This window comes from Macaca nemestrina, chromosome 3, assembly GCF_043159975.1.
Source record: "Macaca nemestrina isolate mMacNem1 chromosome 3, mMacNem.hap1, whole genome shotgun sequence".
Taxonomy (NCBI): Eukaryota; Metazoa; Chordata; class Mammalia; order Primates; family Cercopithecidae; genus Macaca; species Macaca nemestrina.
This window is the reverse complement of record NC_092127.1, coordinates 189,352,381-189,378,609: the sequence shown is the minus strand read 5'-3', so window position 1 is coordinate 189,378,609 and position 26,229 is coordinate 189,352,381. Positions and strand designations below refer to the sequence as shown.

The 26,229-nt window shown below is 45.9% G+C and overlaps 1 protein-coding gene and 1 long non-coding RNA gene across 10 annotated transcripts in view; one reads left to right on the top strand and one right to left on the bottom strand.

Annotated features, from left to right (window-relative positions):
- LOC105483919 (EvC ciliary complex subunit 1) overlaps window positions 1-26,229 on the bottom strand; it is a 102,076-nt gene that overhangs the window by 66,580 nt on the left and 9,267 nt on the right. For 6 of the 7 annotated variants that reach the window (XM_024793423.2, XM_011745010.3, XM_071093897.1 and 3 more), the window contains exons 3-7: window positions 18,661-18,744; window positions 16,371-16,603; window positions 14,611-14,695; window positions 6,267-6,365; window positions 2,804-2,941 (exon numbers count right to left, since the gene is read on the bottom strand). In XM_024793423.2, the coding sequence (XP_024649191.2) occupies window positions 2,804-2,941; window positions 6,267-6,365; window positions 14,611-14,695; window positions 16,371-16,603; window positions 18,661-18,744 (639 nt within the window). The remainder of the gene's footprint in view (window positions 1-2,803; window positions 2,942-6,266; window positions 6,366-14,610; window positions 14,696-16,370; window positions 16,604-18,660; window positions 18,745-26,229) is intronic. The other variant, XM_011745013.3, reaches the window with a different exon arrangement.
- On the top strand, window positions 6-14,604 carry LOC105483918 (uncharacterized). 3 transcript variants are annotated; one of them, XR_988637.2, is made up of 4 exons: window positions 6-239; window positions 13,572-13,717; window positions 14,024-14,122; window positions 14,341-14,604. It is a non-coding gene; the product is annotated as an uncharacterized lncRNA (long non-coding RNA). The 3 variants fall into 3 exon arrangements; XR_011621562.1 differs by lacking the exon at window positions 6-239 and adding an exon at window positions 6,312-6,411; XR_011621563.1 differs by lacking the exon at window positions 6-239 and adding an exon at window positions 13,356-13,478.

Sequence of the window (26,229 nt, the reverse complement as noted above, 5' to 3'; positions counted from 1 at the left end):
GAAATGAGCACAAGCAACATGAAGTGAGGGAAAAACTTACTTAAGAAAGCCAAACGGTGCATGCTTGGGAATTACAATTCACTCCTTATCACAAATAAGGATTCTAAACGATTCTACAATTTCAGTGAGTTTATCTTGGCAACAATCACATTCTACAGTAAAGTTCCTTCTGGTTCCATTGCAAGTGCCAGTCAGTTTTGCGACGGTGTTCCAGCAGACACAAGAGCACTGCTGCTAAGGTAAGAAAGCGGTAGCTTGTCCAGCCTACAGACTCTTGCATGGGTCATTACAGCCACCTAGGGGCAGATGAAATGTGACAATGCGCTCATAGAAGCTTTGGGAATTTTAAAAGGGATTAAATACTTCCTGGAAGTAAAAGTATAAACTGACGTTTAAATGTTAGTTTTTGTTCTAAAAGTACAAAAGCTTAATATGGCAGAGATGATGCTGACCATGAAAACATTTTGCTTTAAAATCTTCCCGCCCCCTCATTTTATCAGGAGCAGAGCTGGGAATTCCTAAGTGGCTTAGAATGCAGGAGGTCTAATTGTGTCATCACAGCCGGTCAGAGCTCTAAGGACAATGACACTAGGAATCTGAACAACTTTCCCTCATGGCCCACAGGCTGTTCACCAGGCTCTGTGCTTCACACATTTGATATCATGATAAAGTATCTATCCGGAGATGTAGGAACGGGCTCGGGGGAGTCAGGTCACTTGTCAGAGGTCATGGAGCCAATGAAAGCCAGGATTTGGCTCAGTCCCATTTAACTCCACCGCTGGGGTTGCCTCCATCTCAGCTCAGCCTCTCAGAGGCTGAAATGGACACATCTGGCTGGACCAGGCATGGGAGGGGGCAGGGGTTAGTGACACCAGAAACCCATGCTGATCTTGTTGCTGTGACTCAAGGTCATGAAACTCTGTCAGCCTCAACTGCGGCGTTGGTCTGGCTCTGCCAGGAGGAAGCCTGCACCCAGATGAATGCCCCCTATCAATGCAGCTTCCCATCTCAGGGCCCCATTGCCTCCCAGTAAACCCCACACATGCTGCTGGTCAGCTCCTCCTCCCATCCCTGCCAAGAGGGACCTCAAACCTGCCTGGCACCCTCATGTTCTCACCTTGCTCTTCCCCTTGGAGCCATCAAATGACATGCCTCCCACCTGACATGAGACTGCAGACTGTCACACCGCCAACTCGGCACACCCTGCTCTGCTTACACCAACTGCTTACGCCAACTCTGCACACCCTGCTCTGATTCTCTTGGCGTCTGTGACCTGACTTTCTCCTGCTTCTGCAAAGCCCATCCAATTCCTCCTCTGCTTTCTTGTCCCAATTCTTCTCATCCCCTCCTCCTTAAATACGGGCAGGATTCAAGATTTGACACCAAGCTCTTTTCTCTTCCCATTTTACACACATTTCTAGGCCAGAGATCACCATTTTTGGAAGTCACCAATACTTTGGAGAATCTTATGAAAACTCCGAACCCTCTCCCTGAGAAAGGCAGACATGGACAAGATGCTGCACATAGCATTGGGGGTTCTGTGGACCACGGGAATCCAGGCTGTGCCCTCTTCCTTAGCATCCTGGTCCACAGTTCTAAGAACTTTCTAGCCCTCCAGGTCCTCTAACCTGGGCTCTCATGGAGACCCTCCATCTCCAAGCCTCTCCTCTCAACACTGGACCTATTCAGAGGAGAGGAGCACTGGCTCCCTCCCTCCCATGAGCTTCTTGCTCTGGGGCCCTTATTTTAGCAGCACTGACCCTGGACCCCCTCCACCTCCCCACCTGCCGCCCCTTGGTAGACCACCATAGCTTCTCTCACATGTTTCCTCACCTCTCCGTCCTATTGCAGTTGCCTTAATAAAGTTCCTGCTGGACTAGGCCAGTAGCTCTTCACCACCCTCCACTCAGTGCCTGGGCAGCCCTTCTAAAGGAGAAGCTGAACCCAGCTACTCCCTGCTTCAAAGCTTCAGTGACTCCCACCTCGCTGGCATAAGACAGAAGCCCTCTGGCCAGATCCCTCTGGCTTTACCTTACCTGGACTTGCTCTCAGCCCTCTTTAGCTCCTGTCTCCGCCTCATCACTGGCCAGCACCCACACTTCTCCCAGCCAGCCTCTCCAGGGCCCGTTCTTCTGTGGAGGCTTTCCTAAGCCTGGGGTAAAACGAACTCTTCCCTCCACTGTGCCTGCCTTGGGCCTTCTCCTGTGCTTCCTTCTATTACAAGACATGTCACCCTGTGAAGCCCTCACCTGCTCACCTGTTCATCTCTCCAGGCCTCTCTCAGGCAGGGCCATGTCTAAATGGTTTTGAGTCCCCAGTGCCCAGCACAATCCCTGGTGAAGAGCGAGTGCCAAGGACATGTTTGTTTAATACATAGTATACGAACAGGGGGTGGAAGAATCCAAAAGAAAAGAAAAAGATGTTTCAGGGAAGCCATTCTGTCTAGAATGTAAAACATGCTTTCATGAGCGATGCCTAGCAGCTTTCTTCTACTCTATTCCAAAGGGCAGTGATGACATCAAGGATTATAGCAATCTTTGCTTTGAATGACAGAAAGACTAATCTGAAATTTAAATGAGGATAATTCATGATATAAAAAATAAACCTCCCTTTGTGAATTGTTGCTGCTTAATTACTTCTTCCCTATCACTTAGCATCAGAAACTGGATCCTGCCTCTAGGGCAGAATGCGATAGGGGAATTCAAGTATTAGGCACACTTCTAACTATCATCTCTCTAATTTAGCCAATTTAACTGTTTTAGAAACCAAAATTTGTGTACAGGAAAGAAAGTCTGGCACGCACATTATCGATTAGCTGTTCAGAGTATTCCCTCTCCTTCTTTTCCACATCAGCCAGACTGATGTACTCAGAGTCACCAGCCCCCGACATTTCTGTGTTTGACAGTTTGACCTGAAGTCCCTTTTCTAGATCCTCCAAATCCTGAAGAAGAAGAAAAAAAGAAACCAAATAAACAAAGAAAAAGTTTAGTGTGTCTTAAATTCTAGAAAAATAAATGTTTTTATTTTTCACATTTCACAAAATATTTTTTAAAAATAGTTAAATGCTCTGGGGGTTGTTGTACATGAGGTTTGATAATAAACCTATTAGCAACAAACTCATTTTCTCATTAAACATGGAGCCTCAAGAATAATGAATTATTTTCTTCTATATCCTCCCTCAAAAAAAAATTATACCATACTTTCAAAATCAATAAAATAGTATCTTTCAATCATTCTGAAGTCCTGGAAAATATCATGACATCCAGTGGGTTGGAAAGGAATGTTTCTTTGCTCTTCTTCTGGTTTTCCTGGGAAAGAAGGACACCCCGGGGCCGGAAGTGGTGTGTATTTGATTGGTTGGTTTAAAAGCCAGAAGCTTGCCCAGCCTCTTCCTGTTTGTGATGGACCAGTCAGGGGAGGCCACTGCTCTAGTGTGATCTCAGCCTAGAGTGAACTGGGTAGCCAAGGCCTTGTTTCTGTGTGGGGAAGCCTGAGGTGGCCCAGCATTGCCCATTACTAGGTAATTGAGTGAATTCTGGGATTCAGTATTAGGAAGCCATGATAGCTGTGCACTGAAGCCACGTCCTCCAAGCTGGCCTCTAATCAGTAATAAAGCTACATTTCCATATCTGTCTTCCTGACTCTCTCAAATGATTCTGAACTCAGGAAGGAAAAGGTCAGTCCTAAGAATAGAGTCCTACAAACCCCAATATAGAGTGTGGGAGACAGTTCCATTTTCTCTATGTTCCTTGTCACATAGCCAACAGTGTGGAATGGGTCCAGGTACATTAGGAAAAATAACATTGATATAAACTACTATTGAAGACCCAAGCTGAGGCCATATGTGTTTTCTAATCCTCACAGCATCTCTGCAAAAGAGAAATTATGACCCATTTCCAGGTGAGAAAGCTGGTTTATGGAAGGTAAGATAGTTTGTCCAAAGATGCCCAGGCAGGAAGGGGCAGTGCTAGGCTTGTCCTTACTCTTCCAAATTCTGGGCACTCCTTGTCCTCTTCTGAAAGTTTTAAGGTTATTGCAAGTGTTAAATGAAATTATGCATTTAAATCACTTGGCTAGACAAATAGTAGCCACTATTATAATTAACATGCTTGCTTAAGTTCAAACAGCCTTGTTTAACTGGTAGAGATGAGGTCTGCAGACTTCAGGGCTCTTATTCTTTCCATTATAACAGACAGTATTGTTTCATTATTCCTAATACAATTATAAATGTCATCATCATCATTATCATTTTTGCCATTGGAAAGTCATTTGAACTCATGGAGTCTCAGTTTCCTCAGCTGTAAAACAAAAATAATAATGGCCACTCACAGGGTTGTCATAACTATTAAATGAAATAATGTATGTCAAGCACCATGTGCACTGCCTGAGGACCATGACCATGGTGGTGGTACTGAGGATGACAGTGAAGACAATGATGTCCTTCCTCCTTCCTGGGATGCAGTGAGTCATCCTTCCTCATGGAATCCAGTGGAGTAAAGAAGCAGCATCCCTTCCCAAACCCCCAGGTCTCACGGTGGTGGGAACAAGGACAATGATGATATGATGAGGACTCTAATGAAGGTGAAGGTAGAGGTAGCAGTAAAGATGATAAAGATGGTGATGATGGTGGTGCTGATGAAGACTATCACGACAATGATGCGATGATGATGGTGGTAATGAGAATGATGACAGTAACAATGATGGTGATAATGAAAATGATGGCAGGGGATGATGAAGAAGAGGCTGGTGATAGCAGTAATGAGAATAATGATGACAATGATGGTGAGGATAAGGTGAGATAGGAGACTGGCAGGACTTGTTTTCTGATCACAACCCTGCTGATCAAAACGGGATCTGGTCCAGACAGGATAAAGTGAAGAAACCAGCAGGAACCAGTGGATGGTGATGAAAGTGATCCCTTGCTGCCCTCGTTGCGCATTAGCATAAGACACTCCCACCAGCACAACCACAGATTACAAATGGCATGTCAACAACTCAAAAGTTACTACTCCTTTCTATGGCAACAACCCAGAAGTTACTATCCCCTTTTTAGAAAGTTCTAAATAAACTGCCTCTCAATTTGCGCTGAACTGCCCCTTAATTTGCATGTAATTGAAAGTGGGTTTACAAGAGTATAAATACAGTTGCCAAGCACCCATATGTTACCAACTCTGGGCACACTATCTATGGGTTGGTCCTCCTCTGCAAGAAGTGGCACCATCCACTAAAAGACTTCCTAAGTGAAGTCAAGTACCCTCCTAGGCTACACCCTATTCTGGAGCTTGTCTGCCCTGCAACACTGGTAGTGGTGATGGCAATGAGGACGAGGATGATGATTATGGTGGTAATGAAGACGATGATGGTGGTGATGGTAGTAATGAGAATGCCAATGATTACAACAATGACAAAAATTATGCTCATGATGATGGTAATGAGGACATGAGGATGGTGATGGTGTTGGTGATGATAGTGGTCATGAGGATGATGATGATGGTGGAAAAGACAGAAAGAATGATGATATCAGTGGTGACAATAGCAAATATGATGGTGGTGATGGTGATGACAACAATGACATGATGAAAAAGAGAACTGTGATAGTAGTAGTGATGGTGATGATGGTACAAAATAAAAACGGTGGTGATAAGATAATGATGCTTTTGGTGGTGGTTGTGATAATGAGGATGATAGCAGCCTTCACAAATTCACAGTCTAACTCTAACTATGATGTTGCTTTGGTGCATCATACACATCTCTCTTATCCTTTCTGCACTCTCACAGAACAAGAATTATCTCATTGCACAAAAAAGAAACTAGGATTCTGAGAGCTTGTAAAAGATAAAACCGGGATACCAGCCTCAATCAATCTGACTCTAAGCCCTGATTCTTTGCTGCGCATGAAACAAAGTAAACTTTCCATAAAAGACTGAGAATAGAATACAAAGTAGTATACATAGCTATAACCAATAAACAAATTATGTCTTTAAAAATATCCCACACTTATGCAGAAAAAAAATTAACAGTGACCGCCTTTGAGTAGTAGATATGACCAATATTCTTTTCTTCGTTGTAAATAGCATTCCAGATTTTAATAATACACTTTTCAAAATATTTGTATACATACTTTTATATTTCACTATACTGTATTAAAAAGTATATATTGTAATAAGCTATTTTATACATAAAAGAAAAATACTTTTGTATCATAAGTTGTATATATTATAATAAACTATTTTTAAGTTACCTTGAAACATAGGTTGAAGACTTACATTTTCCTGTTTTGAAAGGATCTTCTGGTATAATTCATCATCTGACTTCTTTTTAGGAAGAAGGTCAAGGAGGCACATTTTAAAAATCTGAATAAACATCTATTGCCAAGAAAGGAAAGATAACGAAAGAAAAGTTTAACCAATGGTATTTTTGTCTTTTGCTTTCTATTGTCTCTTCCTCCCTCCCTCACTGGCTCTCTCCTTCTTTTCTTCTCTTTCACCCTCTCTTCACACATGTTTTTTGCTGAAGGAAAGGATCTCAGATTATAAATTATGACAGTGGCCCATAATGGATTACATTTTCATGAAGCTTCCTTAAAAAGCTTCATTTCTTCCTCATGCATGTATTCAACAAATATTAGGTGCTTATTCTGTGCAAGGCCCTCCACATCCCCATTTCCATGTGTGAAGCAAATATAAAAAGCAAAGGAGGGTATGCTTCTTTGAAGGAAGAATCAGGGGGATAGTTGTATGGAACTGGAAATGCAAAGTTATCCACGTCAGTCTCCTGTTTCAATGGATGGAGACGTCCTTTAAACCAGGAAGGACCCTCCCATAAGTAGGGATACCCAGGAAAGTAAACAGGGGCCTGTATCCACAATTTCTTGATCTATTCACCCTTGTTAAGACATCTGGATTATTTCCAGTTTGGGGCTATTATGAACAATGCTGCTGTGAACATTTGTGTGAACGTAAGTTGTCATTTCTCTGAGCTAAATGCCCACAAGTGCAATTGCTGGGTCTTCTGGTAATTACAATTTAAGTTTGATAAGAAATTGCCAAAACGTTTTCCAGTATGGCTGCAGGTACCATTTTATATTTCCATCAGCAATGTATGAGTGATCCAGTTTCCCGACATCTTTGCCGGAATTTGGTGTTGTCACTATTTTTTATTTTAGCCATTTTGATGAGTGTGTAGTGATATCTTATTGTGAGTTCAACTTGGATTTTCATGCTGGCTTAATGACATTGAACACCTTTTTAATGTGTTTACTTACCACCTATATATCCTTTTTGGTGAAGTATCTGTTTATGTCCTTCCCATTTTCTAACTGGATTGCTTCCTGTCTTCAGCTGAGTTTGGAAATTTCCTTATCTGGTCTAGGTACTAGTCCTTTGGTGGACATCTGTTTTGCAAACGTTTTCTCTCACTCTGTAGCTTGTCTTCTCATCTTCTTAACGAGGTCTTTTGCAAAGCAAAAGTTTTTAATTTTAATGAATTCCAGTTAATTTTTCCTTTTGTGTGTCATACTTTTGGTGTCAAGTCTGAAAACTCTTTGCCTAGGTCTAAATCCTGGAGATTTTCTCTTACATCATTTTTTCTTTTTTTCTTTTTCTTTTTTTTTTTTTTTTTTTTTTGAGATGGAGTATCACTCTGTCGCCTAGGCTGGAGTGCAGTGGTGTAATCTTGGCTCACTGCAATCTTCACCTCCCGGGTTCAAGCGATTCCCCCACCTCAGCTTCCGGAGTAGCTGGGATTACAAGCATGTGCCACCACACCTGGCTAATTTCTGTATTTTTAGTAGAGATGGGGTTTCACCACATTGGCCAGGCTGATCTTGAACTCCTGACCTCAAGTGATCCACCCACCTCAGCCTCCCAAAGTGCTGGGATTATAGGTGTGAACCAACCATGCCTGGCAATATTTTTTCTAAAAGATTTATAGTTTATTGTTTACATTTAAGTGTGTGATCCCTTTTGAGCTAAATTTTGTATAAGGTGTGAAGTTTAGGTTGAGGTTCTTTTGTCGTTTTTATTGTTTATGGATGTCCAATTACTCCAGTACCATTTATTGAAAAGCTCATCATTCCTCCATTGAAGTGCTTTTGCCTCTTTGTCAAAGGTCATTTAGATATAATTGTATGGTAAGGCATTTTCTTTTTCTTTTATGAACTGGTAAGGCTTTTTTTTTTTTTTTTTTTTTTTCTTTTTTTGAGACGGGGCTTCTCCGTGTTGCCTGGGCTAGTCTCGAACTCCTGAGCTCATGCAACCTGCCTGCCTCTGCCTCCCAAAGTGCTGGGATTACAGGCATGAGCCACTGCACCCAGCCTGGTAAGGCATTTTTAAATGCAGGGTTTAGCACACTTTTTCAGTAAAGGGTGACACAGCAAATTTTTTTTGGCTTTGCAGGCCATATGATCTCTTTTGCAACTACTCAGTTCTGCAGTTGAGGCATATGCCACACAGGCGCACAGGCAATATGGAAAAGAAGGGGCATGGCCAGATTTGGCTCAAGGGCCACAGTTTTTGATCCTTCTTTTAATGGGTTAAGGCTTGTTAATCACTCTTCTGTGCCAGCCTAATGTACGTATTATATATACTATCACTTGATCTCCATGGCATGCGGGGAGGTTGGTACCATCTTCCCCATTTTGCGGATGAGAAAATGCCCAGCAACTTGCAGGGGCCACTTGCCTCCTGCCACACAGCCACACGCGATGGAGTTGAGATTCGAACCCAGAACTCTGCCCACCAACCTTCACTGTATTTGCCAATGACAATGAGCTCTAAGAAGAAAGTGGCTTTCTACCCACTGAAGATTGATATAGTGTAAGATATAATAACATTATTTTTGCAAGATGTTAGTTTCGAATCTACTTTCTTCCTGACCCCAAATGAATCAGTAATGTTTACAGCCCTCATCCTCTCCCTTTCCATAGTGCCAACTCTGACATAGTTACAGACTCAAATGAAGGTACAAAAATAATACAAGCATACCATGGAGATATTGTAGGGTTGATTTCAGGCCACCTCAGTAAGGTGAATATCACAATAAAGCAAGTCACACACATTTTTGGGTTTTCCAGTGCATATAAAAGCTATGTTTACACTATACTGTAGTCTAAGAGTACAATAGCAGTATGTCTAAAAAATGTACATACCTTAATTTTAAAAATACCTTCCTCCTAAAAAATGCTAATGATCATCTAAGCCTAAGATGATTATTTAAAAAAAGTTGTTGGGCTGGGTGTGGTGGCTCATACCTGTAATCCCAGGACTTTGGGAGGTGGAGGCAGGCAGATCACGAGGTCAAGAGATCGAGACCCATGCTGGCCAACATGGTGAAACCCCGTCTCTACTAAAAATGCAAAAATTGGCTGGGTGTGGTGGCGCAGGCCTGTAGTGCCAGCTGCTCAGGAGGCTGAGATGGCAGAATCGCTTGAACCCAGGAGGCAGAGGTTGCAGTGAGCTGAGGTCTCCATCTCAAAAAAAAAAGTTGTAATCTTTTAGCTGGTGGAGGGTCTTGTCTCAATGCTGATGACTGCTGACTTATGAGGGTAGTGGCTGCTGAAGGTTAGGGTGGCTGTGGCAGTTTCTTAAAATAAGACAACTCTGAAGTTGGCCACATCAACTGACTCTTCCTTTCACAAAAGATTTCTCTGCAGCATGCCATGCTATTCGATAGCAATTTGCCCACAGTAGAACTTTAAAACTTGGAGTCAATCCTCTCAAACCCTGCAGCTGCTTTACCAAATAAGTTTATATAATATGCTAAATCCATTGTCATGTCAACAACGTTCACAGCATCTTCACCAGAAGCAGATTCCTTCTCTAGAAACCTCACTTTTGTTGCTCATCAATCAGAAGCAGCTCCTCATCCATTCATGTTTCATCATGAGATTGCAGCAGCTCAGTCCCATCTTCAGGCTCCACTTCTAATCCTAGTTTTCTTGCTATTTCCACATTTGCAAAGACTTCCTCCACTGAAGTCTTGAATCCCCTCAAAGTCATTCATGAGGATTGAAATCAACCTCTTCCAAACTCTTGTTCATGTTGATATTTTGACCTCCTCCTATGAATCATGAATATTCTCAATGGTATCTAGAATGGTGAATCCTTTCTAGAAGGTTTTCAATTTATACTGTTCAAATCCTTCAGAGGAATCACCATCTATGGCAGTTACAGCCTTAAGAAACGTATTTCTTAAATAATAAGACTTGAAAGTTGAAATGACTCTTTGATCAATGGGCTCAGAATGAATATTGTTAGCAGGCATGAAAATGACATTAACTTCCTTGTACATCTTCATCAGCGCTCTTGGGTGGCCAGGGGTTTTGAAAATGACCAGTAACATTTTGAAGAGAATTTTGTTCTCTGGGCAGTAGGTGTCAACAGTAGGCTTAAATCATGCTATAAACAGCTGTGTTGTGATCCAGGCTTTGTTGCCCCATTTATAGAGCACAGGCAGAGTAGACTTAGCATAACCCTTAAGGGCCCTAGGATTTTCAGAGTGGTGCATGAGCACTGGCTTCAACTTAAAGTCATCTCCTGAATTAGCCCCTAACAAGAGCGTCAGCCTGTTCTTTGAAGCTTTGAAGCCAGGTGCTGACTTCTCCTCTTTAGCTATGAAAGTCTTAGATGGCATCTTCTTCCATGACCACATTGTGCTATTTCATACATGTTGAAAATCTGTTATTTAGGGCAGCCACCTTCCTCAATGATCTTCACTAGATCTTCTGGGTAACTTGCTGAAGCTTCTCCATCAGCACTTGCTGCTGCTTCACCTTGCACTTTTATTTGTTCTGGAGACAGCTTCTTTCTTTAAACCTCATGCTCTGCTGGCTTCAAATTTTTCTTCTGCAGCTTCCTCACCTCTCTCAGCATTCACAGAATTGAAGAGAGTTAGGGTCTTGCTCTGGATTAGGCTTTGGCTTAAAGAGATGTTGTGTCTGGTTTGATCTTCTATGCAGACCACTCAGACTTTCTCCATATCAGCAATAAGGCTGTTTTGCTTCCTTATCATTTGTGCATTCACTGGAGCGGCACTTTCAATTTCCTTCAAGAACTTTTTCTTTGCATTCACAACTCGGCTATGTGGTATAAGCAGCCCAGCTCTCAGCCTATCTCAGCTTTGAGCTACCTTCCTCACCATGCTTCATAATTTCTAGCTTTTGACTTAAAAGTGAGAGACATGCAACTCTCTTTCACTCAAACACCTAGAGGCCATTGCAGCGTTACTAACTGGCCTAATTTCAATATTAATGTGTCTCAGGGAATAGGGAGGCCCAAGGAGAGGGAATAGCCAGTTGGTGGAGCAGTCAGAACACAAAGAACATTTATTAAGTTCGTTGTCTCATACAGATGCAGTTTGTGGTGTTCTCAAACAATTACGATCATAACGTCAAAGGTCACTGATCACAGATCACCATAACACATACAATAATCATGAAAAAGTTTGAAATATTGCAAGAATTACAAAATGTCACACAAAGACATGAAGTGAGTATGTGCTGTTGGAAAAATGGAGCCAATAGACTTGCTGGATGCAGAGTTGCCAAAAACCTTCAATTTGTAAAAAAAAAGAAAAAAAAAATTGCAGCATCTCTGAAGCACAATTAAGTGAAATGCAATAACGCCAGGTGTGTCTGCACCAAGTGCCGTGTGCTCCTCCCCCAGGAGTGGTTCTGATGTCACCATGGTGCAGTATCAAAACTGGGAAACTGCCACTGGTTGAACACCGCTGTCTACAGGCCTTATTCAGTTTTCACCCATCTTTATGCACATTTATGTGTGTGCATGTGTGTGCGTGTGTATGTGTGTGTTCTATGCAATTTTACCCCATGTATAGATTCACATAAACGCAGCCACAATCAAAGTAATATTCCAGCACCATGAGAACCCCCTAGTGCTGGTGCCCCCCAATCTGTTCTCATCCTGGCCACTCTTTTTATAGAGGTTACACGCCAGCTTCTCCTGCCTCTTGGACAAACCCAAAGCCAGTTTCTTCCTCCTCAGGGCCAGCCAGGGAGCTCTAAGTTTCTGGGATGCATGAGGGCCTCATGTGGTCTGAATAATTTCTGAACCCCAGCTCATCTCTCCCAGGGATATAGAGCTTTAGGTCTCCAGGCAGCACAGCTCCCAGCGGCTCCTCAGGTTCTTACAGTCCCAGCACTCGACAATAGAGTTGTGCTCCTCACAGCAGGAAGGACTGTGCTGGGAAGCAGCTCTCCCAGGGCGGTGCCAATCACACGTGCAACACATTTCTCCTGAGCACCTTTGACGTGCAGGGTGCAGGGCTACACCTGGGCATGCAGGGGCCTTGCACTCAGACCTTGTCCAGGTCTGATTCTGCCATCACCAGCTGTGTGACCTTGGGCAAGTGACTTAACCTCTCTGAGCCTCAGGTTCCTTGTTAGTGAAGTGGCATGTAAACCTTTAAAGAAGATTTAAAGCACCGAGCCTACCAGAGTGTACATGCAGAATAATCGCTGCTGTGACCATGCCAGTCACACAGCTGTGACATGGAGCCCAGGGTTCTACCCACAGAACCCTCTCAAAGTGGGAGAGCTTGACTTCCCAGTAACTCCATATAGCAATAGTTGAAAGGATGTTTTCTTTAAGCCTTTCCTAAAGTGGCCCAGAGAGGTGAAGCAACTTACCCAAACAGCTCCTAGTTGTCAAAGGGTGGACTAGAGCCCAGGTCTCTCTCCCTTAATCCAGTGTTCCTGGAACCTCCCTGGGTTTCCGCCCATGAGACTCCCCGCAGGGAAGCCTGACCATCTCCCCAGCTCTACACTCCCTCAGGTGCCCCCTTCACATTCACATGGTGCTTTGTCACAGGCCTTTGTTATGCTGCCTGCCACTGTTTATTTTGTGACCTCTGTTTACCGCCCTCCCCACTGCCCCAGAGAGTGGGGTCCACAAAGGCAGAGGCCGCCCCTGGTGTCTGACACCGTTCCTGGCAGTGTGCAGAGGCCGTGCCCCTGTGCTGGATGGTGAGTGACGGTGAACACTCCCTCGAGGACTGCAGGCTGCTCCCTGTGGTCGCTCGCTGGCTGTGGGGCGAGGCTGGCCAAGACTACTCTGCTCGCCAACTGGACAGGCTCTGAGCCCAGAAACAACTGGTCCTCCCAGGGAGCATGGAGCCTTGGAGAAAACAGCCAGGGCCGGGTGTAGCTCACTGAGGCAGGCTGCAGACACAGGCTGCCTGGTGGCCCCCATCCAGGGACCTCCATGGGGCTGGGGGTAGAGGGGATGAAGGGCCATGCTCTATTTCTTGAATTCTAGCATATTTACGGTTTCAAACATTGGCACCCGTTTATGAGGCCAGTCAGTCCTGCTTACACAGAGCCCAAGTTTCTTTCAGGCACATCCCCAGTGTGCTATTCTTGTTCTGTTTTTGTTTTTTGAGACAGGATCTCGCTGTGTCACCCAGGTCAGAGTGCAGAGGTGTGATCACAGTTCACTGCAGCCTCCATCTCCTGGACTCAAGTATTCCTCTCACCTCAGCCTCCTGAGTAGTTGGGACTACAGGCATGCACCACTGCAGCAGGCTAAGTGTTTGTTTGTTTGTGTTTTTGGCAGAGATACGGTTTTGCCATGTTGCCCAGGCTGTTCTCAAATTCCTGGGCTTAAGCAATCCTCCCACTTCAGCCTCCCAAAGCCTGAGATTACAGTCGTGAGCCACCACACCTCGCCTCCAATGTGACATTCTTGCCCTTCTCCAGTTTGTAAGTAGTGCCCTGTAGACATATCTGTGTGTCTGTCCACCTCTGTTCCTAGCTGTCCCCTTTCTCTCATCTGCCTTCTCTCTGTAGGGTCTCATCCCTCAATCAGTAATTCAGAGAATGTGCCTTATGGAGAAATAACACTTATTTTTAACCGCTGTTGTCTTGATGCCTGAATACACCCACCAGGGTTCTGCAGCTACACTGGGACTCGTCTCTCTGGTTTCCCATAGCTCAGATCTACAGTTGATGCAATAAGAGGCCAGGTGCACCTGGCAGAGACTAATGTTGTTTTCCCCACATCCACAGTTCTGAGTTCTCGTTCATTCAGTCAAGAGAACACATGGCCCCACAAAAAGGTACTGAACGTCTCATCTCAGCGCCACCCCTGCAGCTTTATCACTTTGGGTAAGTCATCCACCCTGTGCCACAGTTTTCTCACCTGCAGAGTGGACATGATAATGACACCCGCCCCTCTGGGTTGTGCTGAGGTTTAAGGGTGATACTCCTGGGACCTAGCACATAGCAAGACTCAAGAAAATTCATGTTCATAAATATTCTTATCATAATTATCATTCCTTTAAAAATGTTATTCTCTTTTAAATATCTCTTATCTCTATCTGCAGCAGGAGGTGGTACCCCGGGAGGAGGCACGCATCCTTCTGCTGAGGCCCCTACAGCTCTGGTTAAAGTCAAGGCCATGCCCCACCAACAGGCATGAAGTGCTTTTCCATTGTGTGTCTGGATGCCTGACAGCGCTGCCTTCCCCACCTCGCAGCGGCTCCGTTTCCACTGACGTCTGCCTCTCAAGGGTACCTGGGACTCACTGCACCCAGAGGCCCTGTGCCCAGCTCCTGTCCCCGTGAAAAGGAGGGAATGCGAACATCTCCACCTACCATGTGCTTTTCCTGCCTCAGTGCTGTGTCCAAATGCAGCAGGTCTTTTAAGTGAAGGCTGTAGATACATAGGTCGATGTCTACACTGCAAAATAAAATGAGAATTGGAAAAGACTTTCAGGGTATCAGAAATGATGAGTTAGGATATTGGCATGTCCCTAATCAGTGCAAGCCACAGCACACCCTGCCTCAGACTCTCATTCTGCAGCACACTGAGGTCCTTACACTTACTCCAGGTTTATAAGAAGGGATCTAATGAGCTATTTGAAACCCACTAACGGCCGGAAGAGAACAGCTGGTGTCAGAGACATAGCTGCCTGGGGCTTCCAAGAGAAAACCAAAGGAGAGAGAGAAGGGAGAGAAATAAAAATGACGTTTCCTCCTTTGAGTATTTTCTAAAAAACATTTTATTTACTTATCTTTTCAGAAACAGGGTTTTGCTCTGTCTCCCAGGCTGGAGTGCAGCGGTACAATCACAGCTCACTGCAGCCTCCACCTCCTGGGCTCAAGCAATCCTCCCTCCTCAGCCTCCTGAGTAGCCAGGACTACAGGCGTGTGCCACCATACCCCGTTGATTTTTGTATTTTATTTTAGAGAGGGGGTCTCACTATGTTGCCTAGGCTGTTCTTGAACTCCTGAGCTCAAGCAATCCACCCACCTTGGCCTCCCAAATGTTGGGATTACAGGCGTGAGCCACGGTGCCCAACCTCAAGCATTTTCATGTCTATCATCACATGTCATCTTTCCTCAGTGCCTTAGCGGAGACATGCTCATGCCCATTTTACAGATGCAGAAACTGACTCAGGGAAGAGAGAATCAGAGAAATCAAGTGACCATCAGAGGGTCAGCGGGGGCAGATACACGGCAGAGTGTAAAAGTCTTTGACCTTTTTTCCCTTCAGGCAAATACATTTTAAATGATGACTCTCCCACCCAAACCATTTCAAATCCTCTAAGTCCAAATGCTGAAAGAAAGCCATTCTAAGCCAGGCCTGGCCAATCCAAGAAGGCCCCTCTTTAATGAAGTCCCTTCTGCCTGGGCCACTTTCAGGCTCAAGGCGCTGAGCCCAGTCTTTTTGCAGCAGCCCTGAGCAGAGGCCGTGCCCTGGCTCATCCCACACCTTGGATTCACGGAATTGTGGAGCAGAGAGAGGCCTGAGGCCTGGTGTGTGAACCTGCCAGCCTGAGTTTCTTGAGCCCCTACCATGTGCAGAGCCCTGTTCTGGGCTGGATCAAACCTGGCTCCGTCACTAACCGCTGTGTGACCAGCAAGTCACGCAACCTCTCTGCGTTTCCCTTTATTCTTTGTGGACTGGGGGAAATGACAGTACAAACTTCACAGGGGTATTAAAAGAAATTCATTCGTTCACTGATTAATACTTATTGATTGCTGAACCTGTCCCAGGCTCCCCCTCACTGGGCAAAATCCTCATGAGATCATCAATCCCTGTAAAGTGATTAGCACTCTGCCCACTTAATCAACTTCACCAGCAGCTAAGGGCATGCCAGTGATTAAATGAGGCCTCCTTGTCATCTCTCCCCGGGGATCAGGCCTGACTCCATAACTCCAGTGTTGGGCAACACAGCACAGGAAGTGACAAATGCATCTGGGGCTCCGACGGTGACGCTGGGTCACTGTGTGTCCCTGGCAGAGTCACTGAACCTCTCCGGGCCTCTGTTTCCTCCTCTGACAATGATGTGACTCCCTGGCCCACTCCAAGAGGACCGGAAGCCTCATCCTCCATCGCCCCCTCTCCTTACCTCTCACAAGCCAGCACCTCGGGGAAGGCGTTCACCCGGAGGAAGGTGCGGCTGAGAAACCTGTCATCGCTGGTGGCCGAGTGGACGCTGGATGAGGAGCTGCAGTCGTCCTTCTCACCCTGGCTCAGGCTCCCCAGGCTGCTGGAAGGGGAGGCCTCTACCGGCTGGTGCGGCAAAACAGCCTGCTTTAAGTTTTCATGCAGAGACGGGTTGGAGGAGCCATCGGCCAGAGGCTGGGGTGGCAGTAGGAAAGTCACACTCATTCCATGTGATGCCTCGGGGATTTGATCTAGTATTCATAATTCTACCAGTGACTCATGCTAGCCGCTCACAGGAAGGCCTGGCTGGAGGAGACTGGCCAGGGTGCCAGCAGATACCACAGAGCTTCCATCCCAGGTTCTGCCACACCCACATCCCAAAGGCCCGAATCACAGTTCACTTGTCCTCATGAGGTCAGCCCCTCTGCACCAGGCTCCTCCTAAACTGCCAACCTGGATCTGTTCCCCGGACACCCAGCTGCACCCTCCTCCCAGCTGCCAACTCTGACTTCCTCCACAGCCAGTGCTTGCCCTGACCCAGTTCTCTCGCTGCTGTCCGACCCCCTGGCCTGCTCCCTCCATGAATCCTGCCAACCACCTGTGCTTTGCCTGCACAGAGCAGGAGTCACCCTCCTGTCCCCTGCCCACCAACGGGCTCCACGCTCCTAATCAAGAAGCTGGAGCACCATGCACACCAGGCCCACAGGGGGTCACAGCCTGGGGCCTGGCACGGCCAGAGGGCCCAGCAAATGTCAGCCTCCACCTCTGGCGGCCCAAGCCACACTGAAGTGGCTCTGGCTTATACGCTCCCAGTCACTTCATAATTCTGGGCCTTTCCAGACTTTGGTTCCCCTGCCTGAAACACCCCCCATTTGTTGTTTGCTGGGTGGAAGTGTCCCTCCCTCCAGGTATGGATTTCGGACACCGTACAGGCTCCACAGGTCCCTGGGCGTCTGCCTCTTGCCTATTTCATCACGTACTGTCCTGCATTCTCAGTGTATTCTGATCCACCCAGGCAGTGAGGGCCTCCAGCGTGGGGCTGACGCTCTGCTGACCACAGCGTGATCCCCAGGGCCCATGCAGGGCCTACCCAGAGGATGCAGAAATGCCCTTTATCCACCACCCGTCCCACCCTTCAACCATGTGAAGGACGTGGTTCCCAATGTGGGTTCCAGGGAATAGTTCCATGAGCCAGTTACTGCTCACCACAAAGGTTCCATGGAAAAATTAGTTCGGGAAAGCCTGTGTTAAACAAGGTGACATATTCCTTTGGTGCAGGAATTCTCAGAACTTTCAACAGGCTTTGGCTGTCTTCAAAAGCAAATAATAATTGAAAGATCCTAACATGTTCTGAGTGCTTAGATGTTGTGTGCTGTTCTGAGCTCTTATGTATGTTATCCTGTGTAACACAAAACAACTGGGCAAGGCAGGAGCACCAACATCCCCATTTCACAGATAAAGAGACTGAGGCAGGAGAAGTCAGGAAGCACCACACAGTGAATGGCTGAGATGGGGTTAGGACTGAGTCGCTGTGACTCCAGAGCTCGTCATCCTGACCACCGAGAAGGCAAGCCCAAACTTATTTCACTAGGAAACTTTTTTGCACAAAGCACCTCCCAGGCTGAGGACTCCTGGAAGCGCCATGGAAGGTGTAACCATAGTCAAGTGTTGGGGTCTGACTCAGGCTCTGCCACTTCCTGTCACATGAGCTCAGGTCACTAGCCACTCTGGGCCTCAGTTTCCTTATGTGTAAAGTGGAGACAATATTATTTACCTGATAGGCATAACACCAAGTTGAACTGCCTAATGCATGACAAATACTGAGCACGACACTGGCCCAGTGCACGTAAGTGTTCAGTAAGTGCCAGTTGCTGGCATTAGTCCAGGGCTCTGTGAATGAGGATTAGCGCTCAGAACTGAGTCGGTATCAGTGTTTGTATTAGTGTTAAAAAGGCAGAGAGGGAGCTGTCCTACTGTGCTGTCACCTCGTGTCCCTGGGGATACGAGGAACCATGAAACTTCCTTACCGTGGTTACCATGGGCATGTCCTGTTCCTGATAACACTGCTGTAAGACAGATTAACCCTAAGTTTTGCTCCATTACAAAGCCTCAAAACTATCCCTATTAAAACAACTTGCCATAAAATCCTCAAACAGGACTAAACATCGCACAGTGAATCCCCCCACTTTCCTCCCAATCTCTGGCACATGACGAAGTAACTGGCTTTCTATGATGGCGCTCAGGACTCTCACCCGGAACTTCTGATTGATGGGGTAGATGACTTTGGCCTTCAGGGCGAATGCTGTGATATTGCTGTTGGAAGGCGGCTCACATTCCTGGGAGAGAAAGACACAAATGGTGTGGGAAACTTTCTGTAAAATGAAGGGTAAGTTGTCAAGTTTTTCCAAAATGCCACATCCCATTTGTAATAACAGCCTCAGAAAGGGACGATGATAGGTATATTTAGATTCATGTTAGCTCTTCCTCACCAGAAGGAAAATGAATGGATGGGTGGACAAACAGATGGATGGATAGATGGATAGATGCATGAATGAATGGGTGGGTGGGCAGATGGATAGATGGGTGGATGGATGGATAGGTAGACAGAAGAATAGATGGGTGGTTGGATGGAAGGATGGACAGACAGACGGATCGGTGAATGAAAAGGTAGAGAGATAGATGGGTGGATAAAAAAATAGATGGGTATATGGACAGACGGACGAACAGACAAATGCTATCAAAAGAGAATGGCACAATGTTCATTTAATTACAATTCTTCAGCTTTGGAAGAAATAAAGATTTGAATAACTTGAGAATAATTAACAAGAGAGTCTCCTAAGGAATTAGAAAAAGCAAACATACAAAATAATTTTAGCATTGCCAGGGGTATAAGCACATGCAGTCATATTCACACAAGAGTTGGGATTAGACCCTTAAACAAAAGGAAGTGGTTGGGCAAGTCTTCTAACTTCTCTGAACCTCAGTCTTGCCAGATAGTAAACCAGTAGAGTATTTGCCCTCAAGAACCACATACACGAAGCACCCTGCTAAGTCACTAGAATAGAGAAGCAACTCATCAGTGGGCCACTGTGCATAGTAGCACAAAAACCACTGTCAAATCCTGCTCAGCAATCACCTCTCCTGACTCATTAATAAGAAGCTGGATGGACTTATCCATGGCCTGCCCTATATCCCCACATCCTCTGCATCTCTCTCCTGTTGGGTCATCCCCACCCCAGCCCTGCACTTTGTAAAGTCAGTGCTGAATCAATGCTTTGGAAACAACCAGATAGTGAATGAAGATAAGCAGACAGGCAAGCCTGGAGCCTGGCACTGCAGACCATGAGAAATCTCTACTGGGCAATTCTGAACACACCAATGGAAGAAAACTACATCTACGTCAATTCCAGTGCTTCTCAACCACATCTTGAAGAGTGAGCTCCATCACCAATGACCGATTTTCAATCACAAAGTTCACCTTGGAATAAGACACCCTATTGTGGGAAACACAGAAGGATTGATCACTTGCTCCTAATTTGGGGTGCTGACACAGCCTCCACTGAGCCAGAACTGTGACCTAGATAGGTCTCCAGGAAGAGCTGCATCGTGACGCCCTGTGAGCAACACAAGAGGGACACTCCACACCAGGGGCTCCTGTTCTTGTCATTTCTCTGTACCTTACAACTCACAAAAAGACTTGGGTGACAAGAATGGGGGAAGACCCTTCATTATACCTTATACAAAATTAATTCAAGATGGATTAAAGACTTAAATGTAAAACCCAAAACTATAAAAACCCTACAAGAAAATCTAGGCAATACCATTCAGGACACAGGCACAGGCAAAGATTTCATGACAAAAGCACCAAAAGCAATCGCAACAAAAGCAAAAACTGACAAATGCGATCGAATTAAAGAGCTTCTGCACAGCAAAAGAAACTATCATCAGAGTGAAAGATAATCTACAGAAGTGGAAAACATTTTTGCAATCTATCCATCTGACAAGGGTCTAATATCCAGAGTCTATAAGGAACTTAAACAAATTTACAAGAATAAAACAACCCCATTAAAAAGTGGGCAAAGAACATGAACAGACACTTCTCAAAAGAAAACATTCATGCGGCTGACAAACATATGAAAAAAAGCTCAACATGGCTGATCATTAGAGAAATATAAATCAAAACCACAATGAGATACCATCTCATGCCAGTCAGAATGGCGATTATTAAAAAGTCAAGAAACAACAGATGCTGGTGAGGCTGCGGAAAAAAGGAAAACTTTTACACTGTTGGTGGGAGTGTAAATTAGTTCAACCATTGTGGAAGACAGAATGGCGATTCCTCAAAGACCCAGAAGCAGAAATGCCATTTGTCCCAGCAATCCCATTACTGGGTATCTATCCAAAGGAATAGAAATCATTCTATTACAAAGATACATGCACGCATATGTTTATTGCAGCACTATTCACAATAGCAAAGACATGGAATCAGCCCAAAAGCCCATCCATGATAGACTGGGTAAAGAAAATGTGGTACATATACACTATGGAATACTATGCAGTCATAAAAAGGAACAAGATCATGTCCTTTGCAGGGGCATAGATGGAGCTGGAAGCCATTATCCTCAGCAAACTAACACAGAAACAGAAAATCAAACACCGCATGTTCTCACTTATAAGTAGAAGCTGGACAGTGAGAACACATAGACACACTGGGTCAGGGGAACAACACACACTGGGGCCTGTGAGGGGGTGAGGAGAGGGAGAGCATCAGGAAGAATAGCTAATGGATACTGGGCTTAACACCTAGGTGATGGGATGATCTGTGCAGCAAACCACTATGGCACATGTACCATAGGTTTACCTATGTAACAAACATGCACATCCTGCACATGTACCCCAGAACTTAAAATAAAAGTTGAAGAAAAGGTTTTAAGAAGTAAAAAAGAAAAACTAACAGGGAAGACCACCAACATACGCTACCTCCCTAAGCTTCCAAGGACCCTGCCACAGAGGTCACTGTCTCCACTTCCAGACAGAGAAAATGAGTCACAGAGAGGTGAAGCCACATGCCCAAGGCCACACAGCTAATCATCGCTAGAACCGGGATCTGAACTCAGCTTTGCAGCCCCAGGTCCGCCCTCTTTAGCCGATGCCAAGCTGGCTCTGTCAACATGATGCGAATAACAGCAAGAGTAAGTGCCATGAAGTTTAAAAGGAAGTGGGGGTTCGTAGAGAAGGTCCCTGGGCTTGGCTTCACCGTGTTCAGGAACCTACATCAGATACTGAGGCACCGCACACTCCCATACCCCAAGTCCCCACATCCAACCAACCACCAATCAATCCCATCAACTTAACCTCCTAAATCTCTCTGTAATCCATGGCCCTGGCCTATGCCTCCAGCATATTTACCCTGAAGGGCTGCAATCACTACCTAACCAGCTCCTCATCCATGTATTGAGGGTCTACCGTGTCCAGCCACCTTATGCATGTTTGCCCATTTAATTACACACATGAGTCAGCTTGGGAAGGTGGGGACTATTATTATCACGCCCACCTTATGGTGCTGCGAACTGAGGATCAGAGGTTAACACCTTCCAATTCATTCTTCACGTGGGAATCAAATGTTTTGTTTTGTTTTTTTTTTTTTTGAGACTCCATCGCCCAGGCTGCAGTGCAATGGCACAATCTGGGATCACTGCAACCTCCGCCTCCTGGGTTCACGCCATTCTCCTGCCTCAGCCTCCCAAGTAGCCGGGACTACAGGCGCCCGCCACCACGCCTGGCTAACTTTTTATATTTTAGTAGAGACAGAGTTTCACCATGTTGGCCAGGATGGTTTCAATCTCCTGACCTCGTGAGCTGCCGGCCTCGGCCTCCCAAAGTGCTGGGATTATAGGCGTGAGCCACCGCGCCCGGCCCGAATGGTCTTTTTAAGCATGAATTTCCATCGATGCACCTCTTAAAACCCTTCCTGGCCTCCCTCTGACCTGAGGGTACAGAGCCTGGCCTGCTCTCAATGCCCTGCATTCTGGCCCACTTTCTGCTTGAAGTTTTGTCAGTGAACAAGGAATGGCAGGAAGATGGAAAAGGCTGAACTCAGGACTAATTTGCAGGGTCCACTGCAAAACGAAAATGAGGATTCTTATGTAATAATGATTAAGAATTTCAAGACAGTGACAGCAGAGTCCACCAGCCAAGAGGGGGCGTATCTGAGCGTGGTCCCTGTGACCTCACAGGTCACACCCAGGACAGCAGCCCTGGCTGACTATCCAGGGGAGACACATTTGCTCAAGGGAAAGATTCAAAAGCAAAAGGGCCCTGTGCATTTTTAAACTTCCTACAAACAGGGGAGAAAAGAAAGGACAAAGAAAAGAGTGACCATGAGAGAAAAGCAAAATCCCTGCTTCCCAGGAGTTTACCTTCAAGAGGGGAATACAAAACAAAAACCTAATTATGAAAAGGAAAGGGCCGGGTGCAGTGGCTCGCACCTGTAATCCCAGCACTTTGGGAGGCCAAGGTGGGCAGATGATGAGATCAGGAGTTCAAGACCAGCCTGACCAACATGGTGAAACCCTGTCTCTACTAAAAACACAAAAATTAGCTGGGTGTGGTGGTGGACACCTGTAATCCCAGGTACTCAGGAGGCTGAGGCAGGAGAATCGCTTGAATCTGGGAGGCAGAGGTTGCAGGGAGCTGAGATCGCATCACTGTACTCCAGCCTGGGCAACAGAGTGAGATTTCGTCTCAAAAAAAAAAAGAATGAAAGGATGTTGGTGCAGGGCCCACCTGAGACCTGTGGGTGCAGCACCTGGGGATGGAGGAGTCGGGAAATGGGCATCAGACACACACCCTGGCTGGCAGGAAGGCTCCACCTGATCTGTCAGGGCCAGCCCAAGGATGGTCATGGTCTTTGCCAGGGGATGAAGGATGCAGGAGCATGTGATACCCGAAATCAGGGAAGGAGCAGGCTCTGCTACCTGAACAGGAGCCACTGCCTTTAGTTTTTAAAAGCTCTCCTCATTAAGGTCAGGTGTCCTCCAAATTCCAAGAGTCTCCCCAGCAAAGCAATGCAATTATTTAGAAAATTGGTTGCAGCGAAATCTACAAGGTAAAACTTCCTCAGCTAGAGCAATGCAATTATTCAGCAAATTGGTTAAAGTATAATTGCAGGAAAGGAAAAGCCATTCCCGTAACCAATATAAAGGAGTTCTTTTCAGAGAATGCGTAAATGCATCCTTAAAGGCTCTACCCACTCTCCCTCCCTCCACAGCAAAGGAATGGGATGGAGAGACGGAGGCTGTGGAATAGCATGCCTCAGAGCCTTCTGGAATTTTCTGTTTGTTTTCAGCTGAGATGAGTTGTTCATTAAACAGAGGTCATCCAAGGCGTGGCAGGAACTACAAGGCCCTGGTTTTCTGTGCACTGGAGGACAAGAAAGTTATAGCTCAACCCACTGGGCCAAAGCAGCCCTGACCGCATATTTTGACAAGCTCAGTCTGCAGAAAGCAAGAGCATTCTGACAAGCCGGTCACTGGAACAAGCAGATCTTTCACTTAACCCTTGGTAATTATTAGCTTGATAATAGGCATCTGCTAGGTGTAGCTGAATAGTGAACAAGTAAGACATTACTAGGCAGAAAAAAATAACCTTACAGCAGGGTAGAAAGACTTAGGCACCCCTGCAAACACTGATTGAGCACCCATTCTGTGGCAGGAACGTTCACATGCATTAACTCAGCCCTGGGTGACTCGGGGATGGCAGGGGGAGCACTATCACTGCTGTCATTTTAAATGAGAAACCTGAGGCTCAGACAGGTTATGCTTCCTGCCCAACATCACACAGCAAACATGTGGCAGAGCTGGGACTGGGTTCCAGGATTGTAGGTCCTAAAGCCAGCACTGTTTTCATCACATTCAAGGACACCCTATGTGTGAGCTGCGTTGTTTGTTTAACAGCTTTGAGATTTAATTCACACACCCTGCAGTTCATTCATGTAAAGCATAATATTTCATAGTTTTCAGTATCTTCAAATATGTGCAGCCATCACTATAGTCAACTTTATTTATTTATTTATTTATTTATTTATTTTGAGACAGAGTCTCGCTCTGTCACTTAAGCTGGAGTGCAGTGGTACAATCTTGGCTCACAGCAACCTCTGCCTCCTGGGTTCAAGCAATTCTCCTGTCTCAGCCTCCCAAGTAGCTAGGACTACAGGCACACACGACCATGCCCAGCTGATTTTTGTATTTTTAGTAGAGATGGGGTTTCACCATGTTGGCCAGGCTGGTCTCGAACTCCTGACCTTAAGTGTCTGCCCGTCTCAGCCTCCCAAAGTGCTGGGATTACAGGCGTGAGCCACCATGCCCAGCCTATAGTCAACCTAAAACATTCTCATGGCATCAAATAGAAACCCGGTCCTCTTTTGCTGTCACCCCATCCCTCCCCTTCCTCTGCCCCAGCCCCCGGAAACCACTAATCTACTTTTGTCTGTATAAATCTTCCTGTTCTAGACATTTCACAGGAATGGAATCCTATAACATGTAGTCTTTTGTGAGTGGCATCTTTCATTTAGCATGTTTTCCAGGTTCATCCAGGTTGTAGCATGGATCAGCCCCTCATTTTATTTTATGGCCAAATAACCTTCCAATGTCTGCATATATCACATTTTATTTTTCCAGTTTTTCCATTTGGGTTGTTTCCACATTTTGGCTATTGTGAATAGTGTTGCTTTGAACATCTGTGTACAAGTTTTTGGGTGGACATCTGTTTTCACATCTATCAGCACATTCTAGTAGTGTGAGAGGGTGGGATGGGGCAGAGCAGTAGAGAGAGAGATGAGCAGAAGAGAGACGCAGAGACAGGGAGATGCCGTGTACCTGCAGCTCACACACTGCCATAAAGACACACACAGAAAGACCCACAGAGACACATGAGAGAGTGATGGACTGGGACACACACAGACACACATGGAGAGGCAAGCACAGTGTCAGAGACAGCACAGGGCACATCCAAATAGGGGCTCAATCAGTGTTTGTAGGGAGGCCTAAGTCTTTCTACCCCACTGTAAAGTTAACTCGTATTTTCCTGCCTAGTAATGTCTTACCTGTTCACTATTCGGCTACACCTAGCAGATACTCATTATCAAGCTAACAATTACCAAGGGTAAAGTTAAAGATCTGCTTGTTCCAGACTCATCTCCTGCAAGCCATGTCCCGGGATAGCAGCAGAGGCTTGCCCATCTCTCCCCGGCTCCACGCTGGCCAAGAGCAGGGCAGTGCCCCCCTCCACAGGATCCCGCCAGCCAGGGAGGGAGATGTAGGGCTGATGCAAAAGCTGATTGTTCAGAGTAACTAGAAGCTGAGCCCTACTGACTTTGGACCTTTGGGGAAATCCGTTTTTAAATCCCCAGCCCACTTTCTTCTGTGGTAAGCTGAGGCTGCGGAACAGGATGGAACAGGTTGGAAAGGGGCAGAGGCTAGGAGTCAGGTGTGCAGACATAGCACTCCCGAGCAGGGGCCCGGCAAACCCAAGGACAAATATCAGCTTGGCTACTCTCCAGCTGCGGGACTCAGGAGAGTAGCCTACCTCTGAGCCTCGGCTTCCTTATCTGGAAAACGGGAATATAACTCAGATCAGCCTCACGTGGCTGCTGAGAGAAGGGCAGGAGATCACTCACGTGAGTGTTGGCATCACTCACAGGTGAGAGGTGTAAAACTGCCTGGCATGAGTAGATGCTAAAAAATAATACTAGTTCATTCCCCTTATCCCAGAAGACGAAGCCTGCAGTACTTTCTAGGGGACAAGGAGGTGACAAGAAATGT